Here is a 19376-nt window from a genome sequence, read left to right on the forward strand (position 1 = left end):
GATTATCCACTGGTTTTGGATAATAGTTTCTTGGGTGATTAAAAGTTTATGGTACTAAATGAAGGTCGTAGTTTTCATATTACTAGAACAAAGGTCACGTTTTTCTTATTCTTCTTCTCCAAAACCCACTTCCCCACACGCAGAGTTGAGGAATAAAATGTATGTCATAAAACAATCATGGAGATGGCCTACTGCCCTTTTCTTCCATAGATTTCCATTTGACAGGCTTCTGATTTTTCCTGCTCTCAGAAAAGATCCTCCTGGCAATCTCTATTACTTCTTCTGCCCTTTATTGTGACTTTCTCCGTAATTTCTCTTTTTCTTTCCTGTCCTCTAGTGATTCTATTGTGACTTTGCCAGAGTCACCCTTTCACTTGAATCAGATTTAACAATTTATAGTCTATTTATTATGAGCTTTGGATAGGGAGCTTTGTTTCACTTGGTTTTGCTATGAAACATTTCTCACAGTTTTGTTGTATGTGTTACCTTAGCAAGTCCTGTGATCAAGAGTGAATACTCTGGGATCTAGTTTTTCCAAATCTAAACCCCAGGACTGACACTACTATTTCTAGGCCTTAAATACTTCAACTTCCTTAAGCCTCATTTTTTAAAATATCCTCTGTAAAAGGAAAAAATAAGATTTCATTGAGAAGCTGCAATTATAAAATGTGAAAAGACTTAGAAAGATCTTAGACTGGTTCCCTCTTTGATGTTTCTGTGTTGTTCTTAAACTTTCACAAGAGTTTAAGCATGTTGACAGATATGGGAAGTTCTAAAGTTCCATTGCAGTTACCTATCTTTTTCATTTTTATTGCTTGAGCATTGTAGTTAAGAGTTGTTGAAATACAGTGATTTATATGACATGGATTTGAATGCTAATCAGCCACTAATTGACTGATTTTCATTTTTCCCTTCAAAAAGTCCTCTTTTTAGGATTTCTTCTCTTCTGGAGCCACATTTTTTGACATATATATATTTAATACTATATATATATATATATATATATATAACAAATAGGCTCCCTGGATTTTGGTAAATGTCATATTTATATTTGATTACTTTCAGTAGTTTCAAAAATGGCCATTCTATTTAACCATTTAATCAACTCAGATAAATAGACGAAAAAGAAAATAATGATAATATTTATGGTAGAAACTCCAACAAGATCTTATGCATTTTCTCATTTGATAATCACAACTGTCCTATAAAGTTAACACCATTATTATTCCCAATTTTCACATAAGAAAACCAATTTAGAATGATTAGATCTTTTGCCCAAGTTTGGATGTTTCAACTAGGAAGCAATGAAGTTGGGATATACACTTGTTCTTCCTCAAAGGCTATCATAACCATCAGCCAATGTTGAAAGAAACTAGCCCATACCACAAGATGGAAGGTGGGCAATCCATCACTGGGCAGGCAAGAATTGCACCAGTCTTTTACAAGATACGTAAGTTGATCATCTTTCAAACTAGCCCCATGCTTATGGTTTCCTGGGGTGCCATAATTACTGCAAAATACATTAAAAACTAAGTTAATTTAACAGATTTGATTTTATAATGTAAATATGAAATATGCTAAATATAAAAAACAGTGTGGTAATCAGTGTTTCCTCAGGAAACCTGTATTTTTCTTTTGGTTAGCTTTCATTGTTTTTGTAGAAATGAGACAGAAACTGGTGTATACATACACATGTTTATAAATTTCATATTTCTGAAAAGCTAAAAACTGTAATATTAAATAAAAACAATGGTGTTCTGGGAAAAAAACAAACAAAAAATCAAGATGAAAAATCAGATACCTTACGTTCTAGCATTGGCTTGAGTCCTATATAGTGTTGTGAGTTTAGCCCATACTTAATTAAACCAGTTCCCTATATTTATAAGATGCTGCTATTACACAAAATGATTTCTATAATTTCCTCTTTAGTATTGCACATATATATTCAATAAACTTTTAATGTAATATTCACTTAATGAAATTAGTCTATTGTGTCTCATTTTAATTTATTAGTCTATTGTGTTTTGTTTCATTTATCAATTGCTGAATGCAAAAGCAAGCATATTTTGATCTGAGGTATTTTATGTTCATAATATTGGGAACAAGCATAAATATGATTCAATGAGACAAGCAGCAAATAATTTCCAATTCATTTCCAAATTACAAGCCAAAGTTACCTCACAAAATTAAATGCTAAAATTTCCCTGAAAAATGATTAAATTCTTATTTAAAATTTTTTATACTTATGCTTCTAATATTAATATTTTCCCTTATATTTTATGGAGGGAATTGGTTTTGGACATCTTGCAAAGAAGAGACATGTCAATATCATTATGATCTATATATTTTTATTTTTCTCATGTAAAATGCAAAATTCCAATGTTATTTATTGGATCCAGTGGGATAATTCATGAGGCACATGAAGAAATGAAAGAACTTCAAAACTATACTTTCCAAAACTATTGAAAATACTTTCAGGCCGGGTGCAGTGGCTCATACCTGTAATCCCAGCACTTTGGGAGGCCGAGGCAGGCAGATCACCTGAGGTCAGGAGTTCGAGACTAGCCTGACCAACATGGAGAAACCCTGTCTCTACTAAAAATACAAAATTAGCCCGGCATGGTGGCGGGCACCTGTAATCCCAGCTACTTGGAGGCTGAGGCAGGAGAATTGCTTGAACCTGGGAGGTGGAGGTTGTGGTGAGCTGAGATCAGGCCATTGCACTCCAGCCTGGGCAACAGGAGCAAAACTTAGACTCAAAAAAAATAAATTAAAAAAAAAAAAAAAAAAGAGGCCAGGCGCAGCGGCTTACGCCTGTAATCCCAGCACTTTGGGAGGCTGAGGCAGGTGGATCACGAGGTCAGGAGATCGAGACCATCCTGGCTAACACAGTGAAACCCCGTCTCTACCAAAAATACAAAAAATTAGCCGGGCGTGGTGGCGGGCGCCTGTAGTCCCAGCTACTCCGGAGGCTGAGGCAGGAGAATGGCATGAACCTGGGTGGTGGAGCTTGCAGTGAGTCGAGATCGCGCCACTGCACTCTAGCCAGGCAACAGAGCCAGACTCCGTTTCAAAATAAAAATAAAAGTAAAAATAAAAATAAAAATAAATAAAGAAAATACTTTCAGTGAGCAACATAAGAAAATTTGACTTAGGAGCAGCACTAAAAATACATTATCACATTAATGAAGGACAAGAATGATGCATCAAATAATACGTTATGATAAAGTGATTTTATGAATATATGAAATGTTATGCAACCAGGTACTTACTAGGTTCTACTACCAGTAATGTTATTATTGAAATACCAGATAAAATTAAAAATACTTAATTTAAAATACTGCTTAGATTATCTAAAACCCGGCAGAACACTTTCAAAACCACTTCAAATAGAAACTACAGTGGTAGTTTTTCTATTGGGCTAAGCACTTGTCAAAGACAGAAACAAGCCATTCCTATATACAAATAGACATAAAAGTGAGTAGAAAAAACAAACAAACACACAAAACAAACAAACAAACAAAAAAAAGAAAACTTGCACTCCAGATGAAATTTATAGAGAAGTATGAGAGGAAAATAAAAAATATTATTGGGATACATGGAGAGGAAGATTACTTATAACAATCCCCTTCATAAAGAAAACTGGAATATATTTCTCAATTTTGCTTAACTGTAAATTGCTATAATAAGAATTGTCCGAGTATGTTTTTAAAAACGCATACAATAGTAAACTATGTATCTGAACTCGTAATTTCAAATAAAATTATTTTTCCTTAAAAGAATTCGTCTATGTGTTGTCTCCTTTATGCAACAAGAGCTCTCCTTAAAAATCCTGGCCTGCATTTTACCATTTTCTTATAATTTTAAAAATCAGAGCTAGGCCAGGTGCAGTGGCTCACGCCTGTAATCCCAGCACTTTGGGAGGCCAAGGCAGGCAGATCACTAGGTTAGGAGTTCGAGACCATCCTGGCTAACACGGTGAAAGAAACCCCTCTCTACTAAAAAATACAAAAAATTAGCTGGGCATGGTGGCGGGCGCCTGTAGTCCCAGCTACTTGGGAGGCCAAGGCAGGAGAATGGCGTGAACCCAGGAGGCGGAGCTTGCAGTGAGCCGAGATTGTGCCGCTGCACTCCAGCCAGGGCGACAGAGCGAGACTCCGTCTCAAAAAAAAAAAAAAAAAAAAAAAAAAAAAAAAAAAAAAAAATCAGAACTAATCAGTCCTTCAAAGCTCATGAGGTGAAGGCAACCCTAGAAGAAGCCTTACCCATCATAGAGGTTACAAGACTCTATGCAGATCCTTCCTCTACTGAAGCGGCGACACGACAGACATTGGTCTGGCCCAGGTCCCCAACAGCCATCACTGGAACACAGATGGTTGCACACCATTCCTTCAGCAGCTGTGAAACACCAAAATCAAGGGGAAATAAAACAGAGGATTGTGTCAAAACTTAAAATCTTCCTAGGTAATGCTATTTCTAAAGGAGTTCACTTAAAAGAGATATATGGCAAATGACTTTGGTGGCCTATCCCATCGTCATGTCCCATCCTACCCACAACTTCTTCTATATTGCAGAGTCCTAGTAGCTGTGTTTGTACAGTAATCTTGCATTTTTCATAAGGTTAAACAAAAGTGAATTGCCTATATAAAAACTATTGGGAGGACAGGTGATATAAATTATCCGTCCAAGCTAAAGAATAAACCACACTTCTCTCAAGCCAATGCTTTGTTCCACTAATAAATAAAATATTTTGGCTTCTCAGTTTGAGAGCTTCATGAAGAAATAGAAAAAAATATTGTCCTGAAACAAAAAAAGTATTAAAAGAGGAAGAGAAAGAAAAAGAATAATTTATAGAGGGTAAGAAGGGGAGAAAGGAATAGAAATAAAACACAAGTTTTCTCTTGTTTGTTTTTTTGAGACAGTCTTGCTTTGTCACCCAGATCCAAGTGCAGTGGCACAATATTGGCTCACTGCAACCTCCACCTCCTGGGTTTAAGCAATTCTCCTGCCTCAGCCTCCTGAGTAGCTGGGATTACAGGCTCACACTACCACGCCCAGATAATTTTTGTATTTTTAGTAGAAACAGGGTTTCACCATGATGGCCAGGCTGGTCTTAAACTCCTGACTTCAAGTGATCCACTCACCTCAGCCTCCCAAAATGCTGAGATTACAGTTGTGAGGCACTGCGCCAACCAAAATATAAGTTTTCTACAGGACTCTGCTGTATTCTGGCTAGGTCTACCTTGCTATTAGTCAAGTCATCACATGTAAGGAAGAAGTTTTGAAAGAATATTCAGCAAATTACAGTGATTATTTATGCAGAAGTGTAGAGATTAAAGCAGTAACAATAGTCTTTAGTGTTATCTCTATGTTATCTCTATTTTTTGTTGTTGATGGCAGAAGGGCCAAATAATTTTTAAATTTCTACTTAAGGCTAACCATCTTTGTTTCCCTTTATACTGAATATCTTTTATTCAGGATATTATTATTTATACTGCATGACATTATTTTAGTGAAGGGAGATTTGATATTGATAAGAAGAGCCATAAATACTTCAAATGTTATTCTGTGTGTCTGAAAATGATTTGAGGTATTTGAAACACAAATTTATGTGGTTTTCATGAAATATTAATAATTCTAAAGAAGATTAAAACATCAAAACCAACTTTATCTTTCCATTAGTTACCAACTTTACTTATGATGAGATGTAAAATTTTATGGGAAGAACATTTGCGAGGTGGGTTGGGATGGCACTGAATATGGTAGTGTAATATAAGCAGGGAACTATATCTGTGAAATCTGTGAAAGTTAACTTCTCTAACATATGCTTGACAGAGCAAATCGCCCACACCTGTGATCCTGACTAGTTCTGAAACAGTGAAACAAATATTCCAATTCATATTTTCTTTGGTCTATATCCTGGGGTTATTAAAAAGGCCCCTATGGTAAACTGTGTAAAAATTTTTTAAAGGCAGACTTAGATCTATCAACAAATCTTGCTACTTCTTGAATAATCTCTGTCAGTATAGTTTAAGAGAGAAATGTGTGTGTGTGTGTGTGTGTGTCTGTGTGCAGCAGTTTTATTGAGGTATACATAGCATACAATATACTGCTCATATATAAAGTATACCATTTGATAAGTGCTGACATCATGAACCACATCTACAATCAAGATAATTAATGTATTCATTATCTCCAAATGATTCCTCATGACCTTATGTAATCCTTGCCTCCGCACCATCCTCCTTAGACAATCATTGGTCTGCTTTCTGTTACTCACTGTACATTAGTTTGCATTTTCTACAATTTTTAATAAATGAAATTATACAGTATATTTTCTGTTTTTATATAGTTTCTTTCATTTACATAATTATGTTGAGTTTCATCTATGTTACTGCATGTATCAATAGTTTATTCACTTTTATTACTGAGTATATTCTATTGTATGGATATATGAAATTTATAATCCATTCACCTATTGACAGACATTTAGACTGTTCCATTTTGGATGTTAAAAATAGTAGTAGTAGATTACTATGAATATATGTGTAAAAGTCTTTGTATGGGCATACACTTTCTTGTCCTTTAGATAAATACCCAGGAGAGGAATGGCTGGACAATATGGTAGGTATATAATTAACTCTTTAAGAAACTGTCAAATTGTTTTTCAAAGTAGTTGTACCATTTTACATTCCTACCATCAATGAACACAACTCAAAATTTAGTTTCCCTACATCTTCACCAGCACTGATGTGGTCAGTTTGTTCAATTTCAAACTATCTAATTTGAATGTAGTAGTTCCTGATTGTGGTTTTGATTCACATTTTCCTAATGATTAAAAATGTTGAATATCTTTTAATGTGTTTATTTTTACATATCTCGTTTGGTCAAGTGCCACCAAATCTTTTGCCCATTTTATATTGTATTGATTGTTTCTTATTAATGAGTATTGAGAGTCTTTTGTATATTCTGCAACTATTTTCTCCCAATTTTAGCCATGTCTTTCCATTCTTTTAATACGGTCTTTTGAAAGCAGAAGTTTTTCATTTTGATAATTTATCAACTTTTTTTTTGAATCATACTTTTGACATCATATCTAAAAAGTTTTCGGTGTGTCCAACCCAGGTTCACAAAGGTTTCCTCTGGTATTTTCTAAGTTTTATAGGTTTCACAATTATCCATATGATTCATTTAGAGTTAATTTGCACATATGGTACTGTATTAGTCATGGTTCTCCAGAAAACCAGAACCATTAAGAGATTTTATACACATCACACACACACACACACACACACACACACACAATTGGCTCACACAAGTAGGAAAACTGAGAAGTTTCACCATCTTCCACCTGAAAGCTGGAGACCTATGGAAGCCAGTGGTGCAGTCCCCATCTGAGTCTAAAGGCCTGAGATCTGAGAGGACTGATGATATAAATTCTGGTCCAAGTCCAAAGGCCTAAGAACCAGAAGCATCAATGTTGTAAGTTCCATTCCAAGAGTAGGAGAAAGACCAATGTTCTAGCTCAAGTAGCCAAGCAGAGAGAGTGAATTCTCCCTTCTTTCAACTTTTTATTTTATTTGGACCCTCAGTGTACCAGATGATGCCCACCCACACTCGTGAGGGCAATCTGTTTCGCTTAGTATACCAATTCAAATGCTAACCTCATTTAGAAACATCCTCACAGACATGTCCAGAAATGATATTTTAAAAAATATCTGGTCAACCCACTCCCCAGTTAGGTTGATATATAAAATGAACAATCACAGGTACTATGTAAGGATCTATTCAGTTTTTGTATATGGATATTCAATATTTCTAGTATCATTTGTTGAAAAGATATCCTTTCTGTATGAAATTTGCATATTTATAAGAAATAAGTTGTTCACACATTTCTGGTTCTCTACTCTCTTCCATCTATTTCTCTCTCATAGTATTTTTCCATAATTTTACTTTTAATGTACTTGTGCTTCTATATTTGAAGTCCATGTCTTGTAAGCAGCAATCATTGAGGCTTGTTTTTCTTTGTTCCAATCTGATAATCTCTGCCCTTTAATTAGGGTGTTTAAACCATTTACATTTAATGTAATACTTGAAATAATTAAGTTGAAATAATTTATCTTAGTTTTTTTTTCCTGTTGGTCCATTGTGTTCTCTTCCTCCTTTTCTTCTTTTCTCATGTTTTGGATAAATTGATTATTAAAATGATTTTATTTTATTTCTATTTATGTTTTTCTGCATATGTGGCTTATGAGCTCTACAACTTTTGATTCACTATTTTATCTTTTGGGTTTATAATATAAATATTTTAAATTTAATATTTTATTCTGAAATAATTGTATATTAATGTGTAGTTGTAAGTAATGATACAGAGAGATACCATCTTATAGATACCCAGTTTTATCTCATAAGATCTTAAAAAGTTTATAGTACCGTAACACAACCGGACATTGGCATTGATATAGGCAAAATACAGATTTCCTCATAGCAAGAATCCTTAATTTTGTACTTGTATCTTCACACTGACTTGTCTCCCACCTTCCCTTTAAACTTACCCATTAGAGCTCCATTGCTGCAACCTCTAATCTCTTCTCCATTACTATAATTTGATAATTTTAAAATTTATATAAATGGAATTGTACAGTATGTAATTTTTCATAATTGGCATTTTTGTCAATTAGAATACATATGCAGAGATTCATCCAGGTTGTTGTGTTTATTGTTTGTTTCTTTTTATTGATCATAGTATTTCATAGTATGGGTTACTACAATTTGTTTAACTATTTACCCATGAAAGGATATTTGGGTTGTTTCCAGTTTGGAGCTACTACAATTAGGGCTACTATAAACATTTGTGTATATGATTTTGCATAAATATAATTTTCATTTTTCTGTAATAAATTCTCGGGAGTTAATTGCTGGGTTATATGGTAGTAACATTTTAGTTGGGTTTTTTTTTTTTTTAAAGAAAGTAGCAAACTATTTTCTAGAGTGATTGTACCATTTTACACTCTCACCAACAATGTATTCATTATTACATTTCTCTGCATCTTCTCCCACATTTGATTTCATTACTCTTTTTATTTTAGCCATTCCGATAGGTGTAGTAATATCTCATTGTGTTTTAAATTTAGATTTCCATAAAATGGCTAATAATGTCAAACATTTTTAATATGCTTATTTTTCATTTCTATACTCTTCAGAGAAATGTTTCTTTGTATTTTTGACCATTGTAATTAGATTTCGTTTATTTATTTATTTGCTATTTAGTGCTACTTTTTGTTCTTTATATATTCCCTCTATCTATGAAACCATTCCTATAAACTTTATAATACTAATAAGGGAAGATGGGAGGGGGAGAAATGAAAATAAACCAAGTGGCCGGACACGGTGGCTCATGCGTATAATCCCAGCATTTTGGGAGGCCAAAGCTGGTGGATCATCTGAAGTCAGGAGTTTGAGACCAGCCTGGCCAACATGATGAAACCCGATCTCTACTAAAAATACAAAATTAGCTGGGCATGGTGTTGCATGCCTCTAATCCCAGTTACTCAGAAGGCTGAAGAGGGAGAATCGCTTGAAACTGGGAGGTGGAGGTTTCAGTGAGCCAAGATTGCACCATTGTACTCCAGCCTGGGCAACAAGAGTGAAACTCAATCTCAAAATAAAATAAAAAAAGAAAAGAAAAGAAGAAAAGAAAAGAAACCAAGCTTGCAGGACACTCATCATTAGTAATTAATGTAGCTTTCTGTTTGACCTGCTTCCTCATAGTTGTTTGCTTTTGTCTCAGAGTCATGCAGACCCTGTTGCAAGATTATAGTTCTCCTTAACTGCTCTATAGATAACTATTTGAACATTATGAAACATTAGGTTTTGCCTTAAGATGTTCTTTCATGTCCTGCATGCCAGAGAAATCAATGATGCCAGCTGGTCTGAAGGACCCCACTGATGCCAACTGGTCTGAAGGACCCTATGAGGAGATGACTCACCAAAGAACGGAGTTTCCACATCCTGATGACTTCATCCTTCTTACTCTGACCAACCAGTGGTCATAGTTTTCCAGCCCCTTGCTCTTAAAAACCCCAGCCCAGAATTCTCAGGGAGATAAATTTGAGGGTTTCCTCCCATCTCCTCACTAGGTTGCCCTGCAATCATTAAACTGTTTCTCTGCTGCAAACCCTGCTGTCTCAGAATATTTGTATATTACTGTACAGCAGGCATAAGAAGATATCGGTTCTGTAACAACTATCTGATTTGAATATCTCCTCTCCTAATCTGTAGCTTATACTTTCATTCTTATCTGAGGATATTTTACAGAGCAAATGTTTTTAATTTTGATGAAGTTGAATTTATCATTTTGTTTTTTATGGATTGTTCTTTGCATGCAAACTCTAAATTCTTTTCACCTAACTCTAAATCCCTAATGATTTCTCCACTTTTTACCTCAAAATTTTATAGCTTTACATTTTACATTTAATCTCATGACCTGTTTTGAAAGTTAATGTTTTTATAAGATGTGAGATGTAGCTTAGGGTTCATTTATTTGCTCTATAGATGTTCATTTGCTCTGGCACTATTTGCTTTAAAGGCTACCTTTCCTCTAATTAATTGCTTTTGCACCTTTGTAAAAAATATATTGAATATATTTGTGTGAGTTATTTCTGAGTTTGTTTTATTGATCTGTGTATTATCCTCTACCAATAACACACAGCCTTAATTATGGCAGCTATGTAATAAATCTTGAAAATATGTGGACTGAATATTCCCATTTCATTTGTTTCTTTTCCAAAATTGTTTTAGTTAGACTAACTTGTTTGCCTTTCCATATAAATTGTATAATCTTGTCTCTATCTCAACAAACCTTTTTGAGATTTTGATAAGAATTGTACTAAAGCTGTATATCAGTTTAGGGAGAATTGACATCTTTATGATTTTGAGCTATTCAATACAGGAACACAGTATGCTTTTGCATTTATTTACACCTGCTTTGATTTCTTTCATCAGTATTTTGTAGTTTTCAGCATACAAGTCCTGTATATGTTTTGTTAAATTTACACCAAAGTATTTCATCTTTTAAGTAATTATAAATAGTATTATAGTTTTAATTTCTATGTCCCCATGTTAATTACATGTATTCAGATACAATTAAACTTTGTAAGTTTTATCTTTTATCCTATAATCATGCTGAATTTGCTTATTTATTTTAGGAGGCTTTTGTAGATTTTTTGAAATTTTTTATGTACATAATCATGCCATCTGTGAATAGAGAGATTTTTTTTCCTTTTCAATTTATATGCTTTATTTTTCATTTCTTGCCTTATTTGCTAGGTAAAACTTTCAATACCACGTTAAATGAGTGATAAGAAAGGACTTTCTTTTCTTGTTCCCAATCTAGTGCAAAAGCCTTCAGCTTTTCACCATTAAGCATAATGTTAGCTGTAGGATTTTTGTAGATGGTCTTCATGAAGGGGATAAACTTACTCTGAATTTCTATTTTTTTCTGAGGTTTTTAAACAGAAACAAGTGTTAAAATTTTCAAATGCTTTTTCTGTATCAATTGACATGATAATGAATTTTTTCTTCCTTGGACTGTTGATATGATATATTACATTTTTGATTATCAAATATTGTGCCAATCTTATATCCCTGGAATAAACTCATTTGGTTATGTTGTGTAATTCTTTGTATATATTGATGAATGCTATTTGCTACTACTTTGCTAAGGAGTTTTGCCTCTAGATTCTTTAGAGATACATTGGCCTTTAGTTTTATTTCTTTTTGGAGGGGGTATTCTTTCTTCATTTATGAATACTAATATACAAAGCCATCATGAAAAATAGGAATGATCATGGATTTTATAGGTGGGCAAAGTCACAGAGAGTGTAAGCTGCCCAAGACCACAAGAGTTGGGTTAAAACCCAATACTGGGCTGGGTGTGGTGGCTCATGTCTGTAATCCCAGCACTTTGGGAGGCCAAGGTGGGTGGATCACAAGGTCAGGAGATCGACACCATCCTGGGCTAACATGGTGAAACCCCATCTCTACTAAAAAAAAAAAAAAAAATACAAAAAGTTAGCCAGGTGTGGTGGTGGGCGCCTGTAGTCCCAGTTACTTGGGAGGCTGAGGCAGAAGAATGGCGTGAACCCAGGAGGTGGAGCTTGCAGTGAGCCGAGATCGCACCACTGCACTCCAGCCTGGGTGACAGAGCAAGACTCCATCTCAAAAAAAAACAAAACAAAAAAAAAAAAACAAGAAAAAACGAAAAAAGAACCCCCCCACAATATTGCCTAGTATCTATCACTCAGTGGAGATGAAAATGTGAACTCCATACCCTGCCTTCTCTGACATCACATGGAAGGGAGGTTGGCCTGGTGAGAGTAGAAGTCTACACTCTCCTCTCTTTTGCGAGCTTGAATGAAGTTTGTTTGTTTGTTATTTTTAGCATTGTATGTTTGTTTGTTGTTTTTAGCATTGTATGTTTGTTTGTTGTTTTTCTGTGGTGTTTGGCTGGAGTAGAGCAATTATTGTCTAAAAGGTTTCTGTCTTGTCTACCTGCCCCTTTCCGGATTCTCTGAGTAGAAAGAACAGGCTTTTGTTGGGGCTTTTTTTTTATCTGCATCTGTTGGGGATTCTGAGTTGCCAGTTTCTTCGTCTCGAAATCTGGGATATATGCAGCAAAAAGAAAACTCAGAGAACTCACCTCTGCATTGTTCTTTGGGTTCCACGATCTCACACCTGTCTGTCTCTTCTGTCTCCACCTTTCAGAGTCGTCTTATAATGTCCAGGGTTTTTATTTGTACTTAGCGGGAGGAAAAGGTAAAAGTATGTTTCCTCCATCTTCACAGAAGCAAAATCCCAGTATATATCTTTAGTTTATTACAGCCTGTTTTCAAGTTATACTCTACCACTTCACATCTATTCTAAGGATCTTAAAATAGGATGCTTTTATTTCTTCATTCCTTACCTTTCAGCTATTATCATACATCTTACTTTCCCATGTTATTCGCTCCACATTACATTGTTACTATTTTCGATTTAGCATGACATTGTATTTGAAGACAACTAAATAATAAGATGAAAATTTTTATATATTCATCCATGTAGTTACCGTTTTTGGTGCTCCTCAGCCTATGTACAGATCCACATTTCCATCTGGTATTATTTCCTCCTGTCTGAAGGACTTCCTTTAATATTTCTTAGAGCGCAGTTGTCTCTCTGTGCTGCTTTCCTCTCTGGTATTGTCTGTCAACTCTAGCTGCATTATTCTGCCTGGACTCCTAGCTCTGTCTTCTCAACTTGGAGTTCTTGGGACTCTGCCTGGGATCTCCCTCATTATACTGTGGCTTAAAATCTCTCTCAAGGCACTTAGCCAGAGCAGTCATAAGGCTCACCTCATTTATTTTCTCACTCTCAGGAATCACTTTCCCTTGTGTTCTGCTCTCCAGTCTCTTGCAAACTATTGTTTCATCTATTTTGTCCTTTTTTTGATTGTTTCATGAGGCAGGGTAAATTCGATCCCTCCCTTTTGTTATTTCGTCTTTGTCAGAAGTGAACATCTTATATTTACTTTTAACAATGCAAAGTGGGATTGCTTGCTGTTTCTTGTTTACAGACAAAATTTTTCACATAAAATTTCTCCCCAATGCTCCAAAAAAGCTGCTAAGCACCCACTAAGCTTCATTGAAAACTATATAGTCTTCTATTCTAATTAACTTTGTAGTTATTTTAAATAACATAAAGAGAATTTTTAAAGATAATCTGAAAGAACAGAGACTAAATGGAATGCTTTCCTGTGTAGATAGGATTGACCCTATGCTTAAATATATTATAAATTATTTTAGGTAACTCATAGTTTGCAGGTTTTGCTTAATTGTGGTTTTCTCCATGTCTTAAATATTTATTAAAATGAAATATCATATATTATGACTACATTTTATCTTCTTACCATATCTAGACTCTCTTCCCCTGAAAAGCTGAATGATTTGATGTTTTGCTTGGGAATGGCTTATCAACAGTTTCTCTGTTATATTAATTTTGAACCAATAGCAATAGTGCTTATTTCTTTCTGATTTAGTCATAATACAGAGGAAGAGGTTTCTCTCATTCCACAAAAGAAATGTCAGCATAAATGGAATCTGTTTGTTTGAAACAGTGTTGCACTCTGTTGCCCTGGCTGGAGTGGAGTGGTGTGATATGGGCTCACTGTAGCCTTGACCTCCTGCGCTCAAGTGATCCTTCCACCTTAGCCTCCCAAGTAGCTTGGACTAAAGGTATGCACCATGACACCTGGCTACTTTTTTGTTGTTGTTTTTGTAGAGATGGAGTTTCACTATGTTGCCCAGGCTGGTCTCGAACTCTGGGCTCAAGAAATTCTCCCATCTCTGCCTCCCAAAGTGCTGGGATTACAGGCATGAATGATTGCACCCAGCCAGAAATATAATCTTAACATAGGTCTTATATCACCAGTTCCCAAAAAGTAGAATATAAATGACTTCCCACTAATTTATAAAGATGTAAAGAGTAAAAAGATAGTTTAACCAAACTGATTAAATATAAGTGGGTGGTTGAATTCTATATAATAGACATAGTTATAAAAGTAGCAAAGATCAATCATATTTATGAATACTAAGTTACAATACTCATAACCATTTAGACATTTAAATGTTACTTATCAAGTATCTCATTTTCTGACATATATCGTTATATACAGTGTTTACATACTCTTGCTAATGGGATAAACATGAACTTCAGAGGAAATCCTGAAGAGGGAAAGTTGTATTATGAGAACAACTTGTAAAGAGAAGTAGAGAATGGTTAAAATTATACTGTACGGTGTCACGAGTCTCTCACTCTGTATTGATCACTTTTGTTTTCTTTTTTTTATATTTTTTATCAAGTTCTATCTCAGGCCTTCAATTACAGATAATTTTATCTATCTATCTAAAATATATATATACACTTTATAGATATAATATATAAATATATATCAATGTAATATATATTATGTATAATATATAATATACATCTAATATATATTCAGTGCTAAGTTAATATAGAATATAGCAGTTGTCTTAAGTTAGTGTCCTAACTTAACTCAGTTTCTTTCTTGAGGACATTGACAAGGTCACAAACATTCCCTTGGCACTGTCTATTTTATGATATTCCATAAACTTTTGGGTCCATTTATTTTACCATATCACGTTATTTACTTTCAGGTTTGCTATCTTCTCCCTCTTGTCCCTTCCCCTTACCTCTGCTAAAGGTGACAGAACTTTACAGTAAGTGGAAGGGTAAAGGCTGACTGCTTTGATCTTTCGTTACATGCTTTGACATAAATTGGAGAGGAAGCTTCAGCTTCACTCAAAATCTTACCTCTCTTCGGCTGTCTAATGCCTCCCTAAGTCTTTATCATATGCCCAATTTCAGAGCAGTTTCGGGTCAGGGAAACAATATCTATTGGAAGAAATCAATAATAAACAGGAAACCGTCATAACTATTTTCTTCTCATTCTTTCCAAACCAATAGATGATGGAAGTGAAGATTGGTTGATCATTTTCTCTAGAGTGAAACCAAAGGAAGTATCTCCACATAGCATAGAACAAAAGGCCAAGGAAGCCACTTCTTTGAAATTCTTAAGAGAAAAGAAATTTTCGATCAGCACCAAGAATTCAACAGCCCTCTGACTTCCTGCAGTGATAGTCATGAGTGAAGGAGTGGAAGGGCTCTGCAATGGCTTACAGTTCAAAAGGCCATTATAAATCTCTCTAAAGAAACTTTAGCAATGTAGTTATTAGGCAACCTTTAACTTCTTCTGTGTTTCCTCTGGAAGCTGCAAAATAGATTTTTCTTTATCTCATCTGAATTCCAGCTGTCTGTTAAAAATTTGGAGAGATAATAATGTGCTTAGTATTTTGACCTTTACCGAGAACACTGCACCTGCTTTAACTAAACTAGAGGGAAGCTTTAAGTAATGGATTTTGCTACAGTTTTACATGTGAAAGTAAACAGATTATTTCAAAAATATTGAAACGTATTTGGACAGGTATTGTTCATCTTTTTTTTAAAAGCTGAGAAGTACTGTTTAGTGGTCATCATAGTTAAGGTTTTGTGATTAGACATAGATTTAAACCCTTACTCTGTAATTACCCACGTAGCCTTGGGCAATTACTTACATGCTACTTATCTTTAAAGTGAACAGTAAAATCTTCTTTCAGGATTGTGATGAAGATTAGACATAAAATTAGTAGAATTTTTAATTCAGGGTCTGAGACATTAAGTAAATGCTCAATACATGTACTCAAGAGAAATGTGAAGGCATAAAAGCATATCCCTGTGTTTATTTTAAAAAATATTTATTGAGAAACTACTTTTTGCTAGCTCTGCTAAGAGCTGAGGATATAACTGAAACATGAAATAGAATACATATTTTGTTACCTCATGGAGTTTACAGCTAATTAGAAAAACAGGCTGCATATAAATTTATGTATGCATAGAAACATATATGTGTGTGTGTATATATATATATATATATATATATATATATATATATATATGAAACAGATTGCTGAGAGAACATAGAATACAGCAGTTGTCTTAACTTAGTGGGCAAATGGCATTAGGTCAGCCCACAGAAGAAGGGACATTAAAGCTGAAATAAGAAGGGTAAGTAAGAGTTCTTAAGGCAAAGGGGTGGGGGAAAGGGGCAATTGTAACTCTAGCCAAGAGAGTCTGAGGAAGGAATAAGGTTAGTGCTCTCGGAAAACTGACATGGGCAGCATATGGGAAAGTGGTACCCTGTAAACTGGTGAGATGGAGAAGGGACAGATTGTGCAGGACCTAGTGGCCATTTTTAGGATTTTGTGTTTTGGTCAAAGAGCTGTCGGAATCCGTTGAAAGGTTCTAAGCAGGAGAGTAAAGGACCTCCTATTTCAAAAAATGTCACTTCAATTTCTTTGATGGGATTGACTTGAAGGTATATTTGAATAGTTGGTGACAAGGAGATAATAGCGATAATAGAGATAGGCGTTTGACCCAAATAGCGTCAATCTGTACTGAAGAGGGAAGGTAGAGCTTTTTAATCTGTGTTCATAAACTCTGTGAATGCTCTTAGCATATGCCTGCCAGGGCCAGTCATCTTTCATGAAGAATGAGAATTTGCCTAAGAGGAAAGCAGAGTGAAGCAAATAGAGGATTGAGCCCTAGTGATGTTGTTTGAACCCCTGGATCCAATTGTGTCCGAAAAGCTATTTCTTGGACTTCTCATTTCTGTGAGTTAATACAGTCTCTTTATGCCTAAAGTATTTTGGGTTGGACTTATATCACTAAAAGAATACTGAAATAATTTCCTATTCATGCTGTAACAAATTACTACAAACTTCATTGCTTAAAAACACCTACATTTAGTCTCTCATAGTTCTGGAGTTCAGAAGTCCAAAATGACTCTTAAGGGGCTAGAATCAAGGTGTCAGCAAGGCTGATTGCTTCTGAATTCTCCAGGAGAGAATTTGTTCCTTGCCTCTTTTAGCTTTTAAAGACCCCTTTGGCGTTGGCTTGCAGTGACATTGCTCCAACCTTTGCTTCCATGGTCCCATCACCTTTTCCTTTACGGTAGTCAAACCTCCCTCTACCTTCCTCTTATAAAGACACGTGTGATTATATTTGTAACCCACTCAAATAACTTTAGGATAATCATTCTATTTTAAGATCTATAACATCTGCTACGTCCTTTTTACCATATAACATTCATAGGTTCTGAAGATTTGAATGCAGTCATCCTCAGGGGGCCATCATTCAGTCTTTCATAAGCACTAAACTGTCAATAAGCTCTGTGTGTAGGCAAGGTTAGACATGTGTAAAGTGTAATGACATTATATGACATTGTAAAAAATTATAATGGGTTAACAAAGAAGTTGGGGAAGCAGCAGTGGAGAAGTAAGTGCAGAAACATACCCCTTCCCCATGTTGAATAGGTTAAATAGATGCTACACAAATTGTTGTTAACTCTTATATACCCTAGTTACTCTATATCTCTGATGTGAGTGGGACCAGAGCAGCAAATTCTGATAGGAGGAGGTGAGAGGCAGTAGTGACAGCAGAAATAAAATTTTCGAAAGTCTTAAGGTTTGATTAGAAAACTGAGCACAATATAAAATACCTCTCAGAAGAGATATGTGTCAAAAAAAATGAATCCAAAAGTATTTTGTTGAAAGTCTAAAGTAAATAAAATTTGATAGTACAATACTTATTATAGTATAATTACCCAATTACTGTATAAACTATAATTAAATATTCCCTTTATTTTATTGAATATGTTATTGTTAGTAAATGCAAAAAAACCCCACTATTTATAGAATGCTTTTTAGAGTTAGCTCTTTATCTTTTTCTCCCAAACCTATTATTAAATATATGCTTTTAAGCTATTCAATTATGAATTTTCCTACAAGGGAACACAGCTTCAGAAGAAAAAAGGAATTGTTAGGATCACATGTTCTCAAATGTATTTTTGACTATAGAATGATGGGGGAATAATATGGGGTGTGACAGAGTAGAGTTTCCCAAAGGATTTCCCACAGGCACCTGTCTCAGAATGATCTGCTTTGTATTAAAAATGCAGAATCTAAGGTTTCCCACCCCACTGTCTGTGTTAGTTCCATAGAAATAGTGTAACAACCTGCCATAAACTAGGCTTCTTAAAACAACAGAAATTTATTATCTCACAGTTCTAGAGATCAGAAGTCCAAAATCCAGGTGTTCGCAGGCTAGTTTCTTCTTGGGGTCTCAGAGGCAGAATGTTCTATGGTCCTCCCCTAGCTTCTGGTGGTTGCCAGCAATCCCTGGCATTCTGGGCTCACCTCTATATCATTCCAATAGTCGCTTCTGCTGTCACACAGCTGTCTTTCCTCTGAGTGGGTGTATGTCTTCACATGGCGTTCTCATTTGTGTGTGTCCATCTGTGTGTCTCTTCTCTTCTTCTTGTAAGTACACTAGTCATTTGATGAAGGACCTACCCTGCTCCAGTATAAGCTCATCTTAACTTTCATTTTAACTACTTGTGCAAATACCCTATTCCCAAATATGGTCACATTCATAGATACCAGGGGTCAGGACTTCAGCATCTTCTGGAGGGGACACAATACAACTCACAACACTGTCTAAATAAGAATCTCTGGAGAACTGGAGCCTAGCTTTTGCATTTTTAATAATTATAAGTTTTACTTTAAAATTTTGCAACCACTGATGTCGAGGCAAGTCAGGTTAAAATATCACCCACCATTTGTAATAAAAACTGGAGCCTGCAGTAATCCTGGCTTTTATTGTTGAGATATCATTCTCTCAGAATTTCTAGATTACAAAATAGAAGGGATATCATTTCTGTA

At 35.0% G+C, this 19376-nt stretch overlaps 1 protein-coding gene across 8 annotated transcripts in view; it reads right to left on the reverse strand.

Moving 5' to 3' along the window:
• The window catches only part of ERBB4 (erb-b2 receptor tyrosine kinase 4), a 1163457-nt gene that overhangs the window by 299453 nt on the left and 844628 nt on the right, over window positions 1-19376 (reverse strand). For all 8 annotated transcript variants that reach the window (XM_001146866.7, XM_516067.8, XM_003309455.6 and 5 more), the window contains exon 13: window positions 4266-4398. In XM_001146866.7, coding sequence (XP_001146866.3) covers window positions 4266-4398 — 133 coding nt within the window. The remainder of the gene's footprint in view (window positions 1-4265; window positions 4399-19376) is intronic.

The sequence above is a fragment of the Pan troglodytes genome, chromosome 13, assembly GCF_028858775.2.
Source record: "Pan troglodytes isolate AG18354 chromosome 13, NHGRI_mPanTro3-v2.0_pri, whole genome shotgun sequence".
In the NCBI taxonomy this organism is placed as follows: Eukaryota; Metazoa; Chordata; class Mammalia; order Primates; family Hominidae; genus Pan; species Pan troglodytes.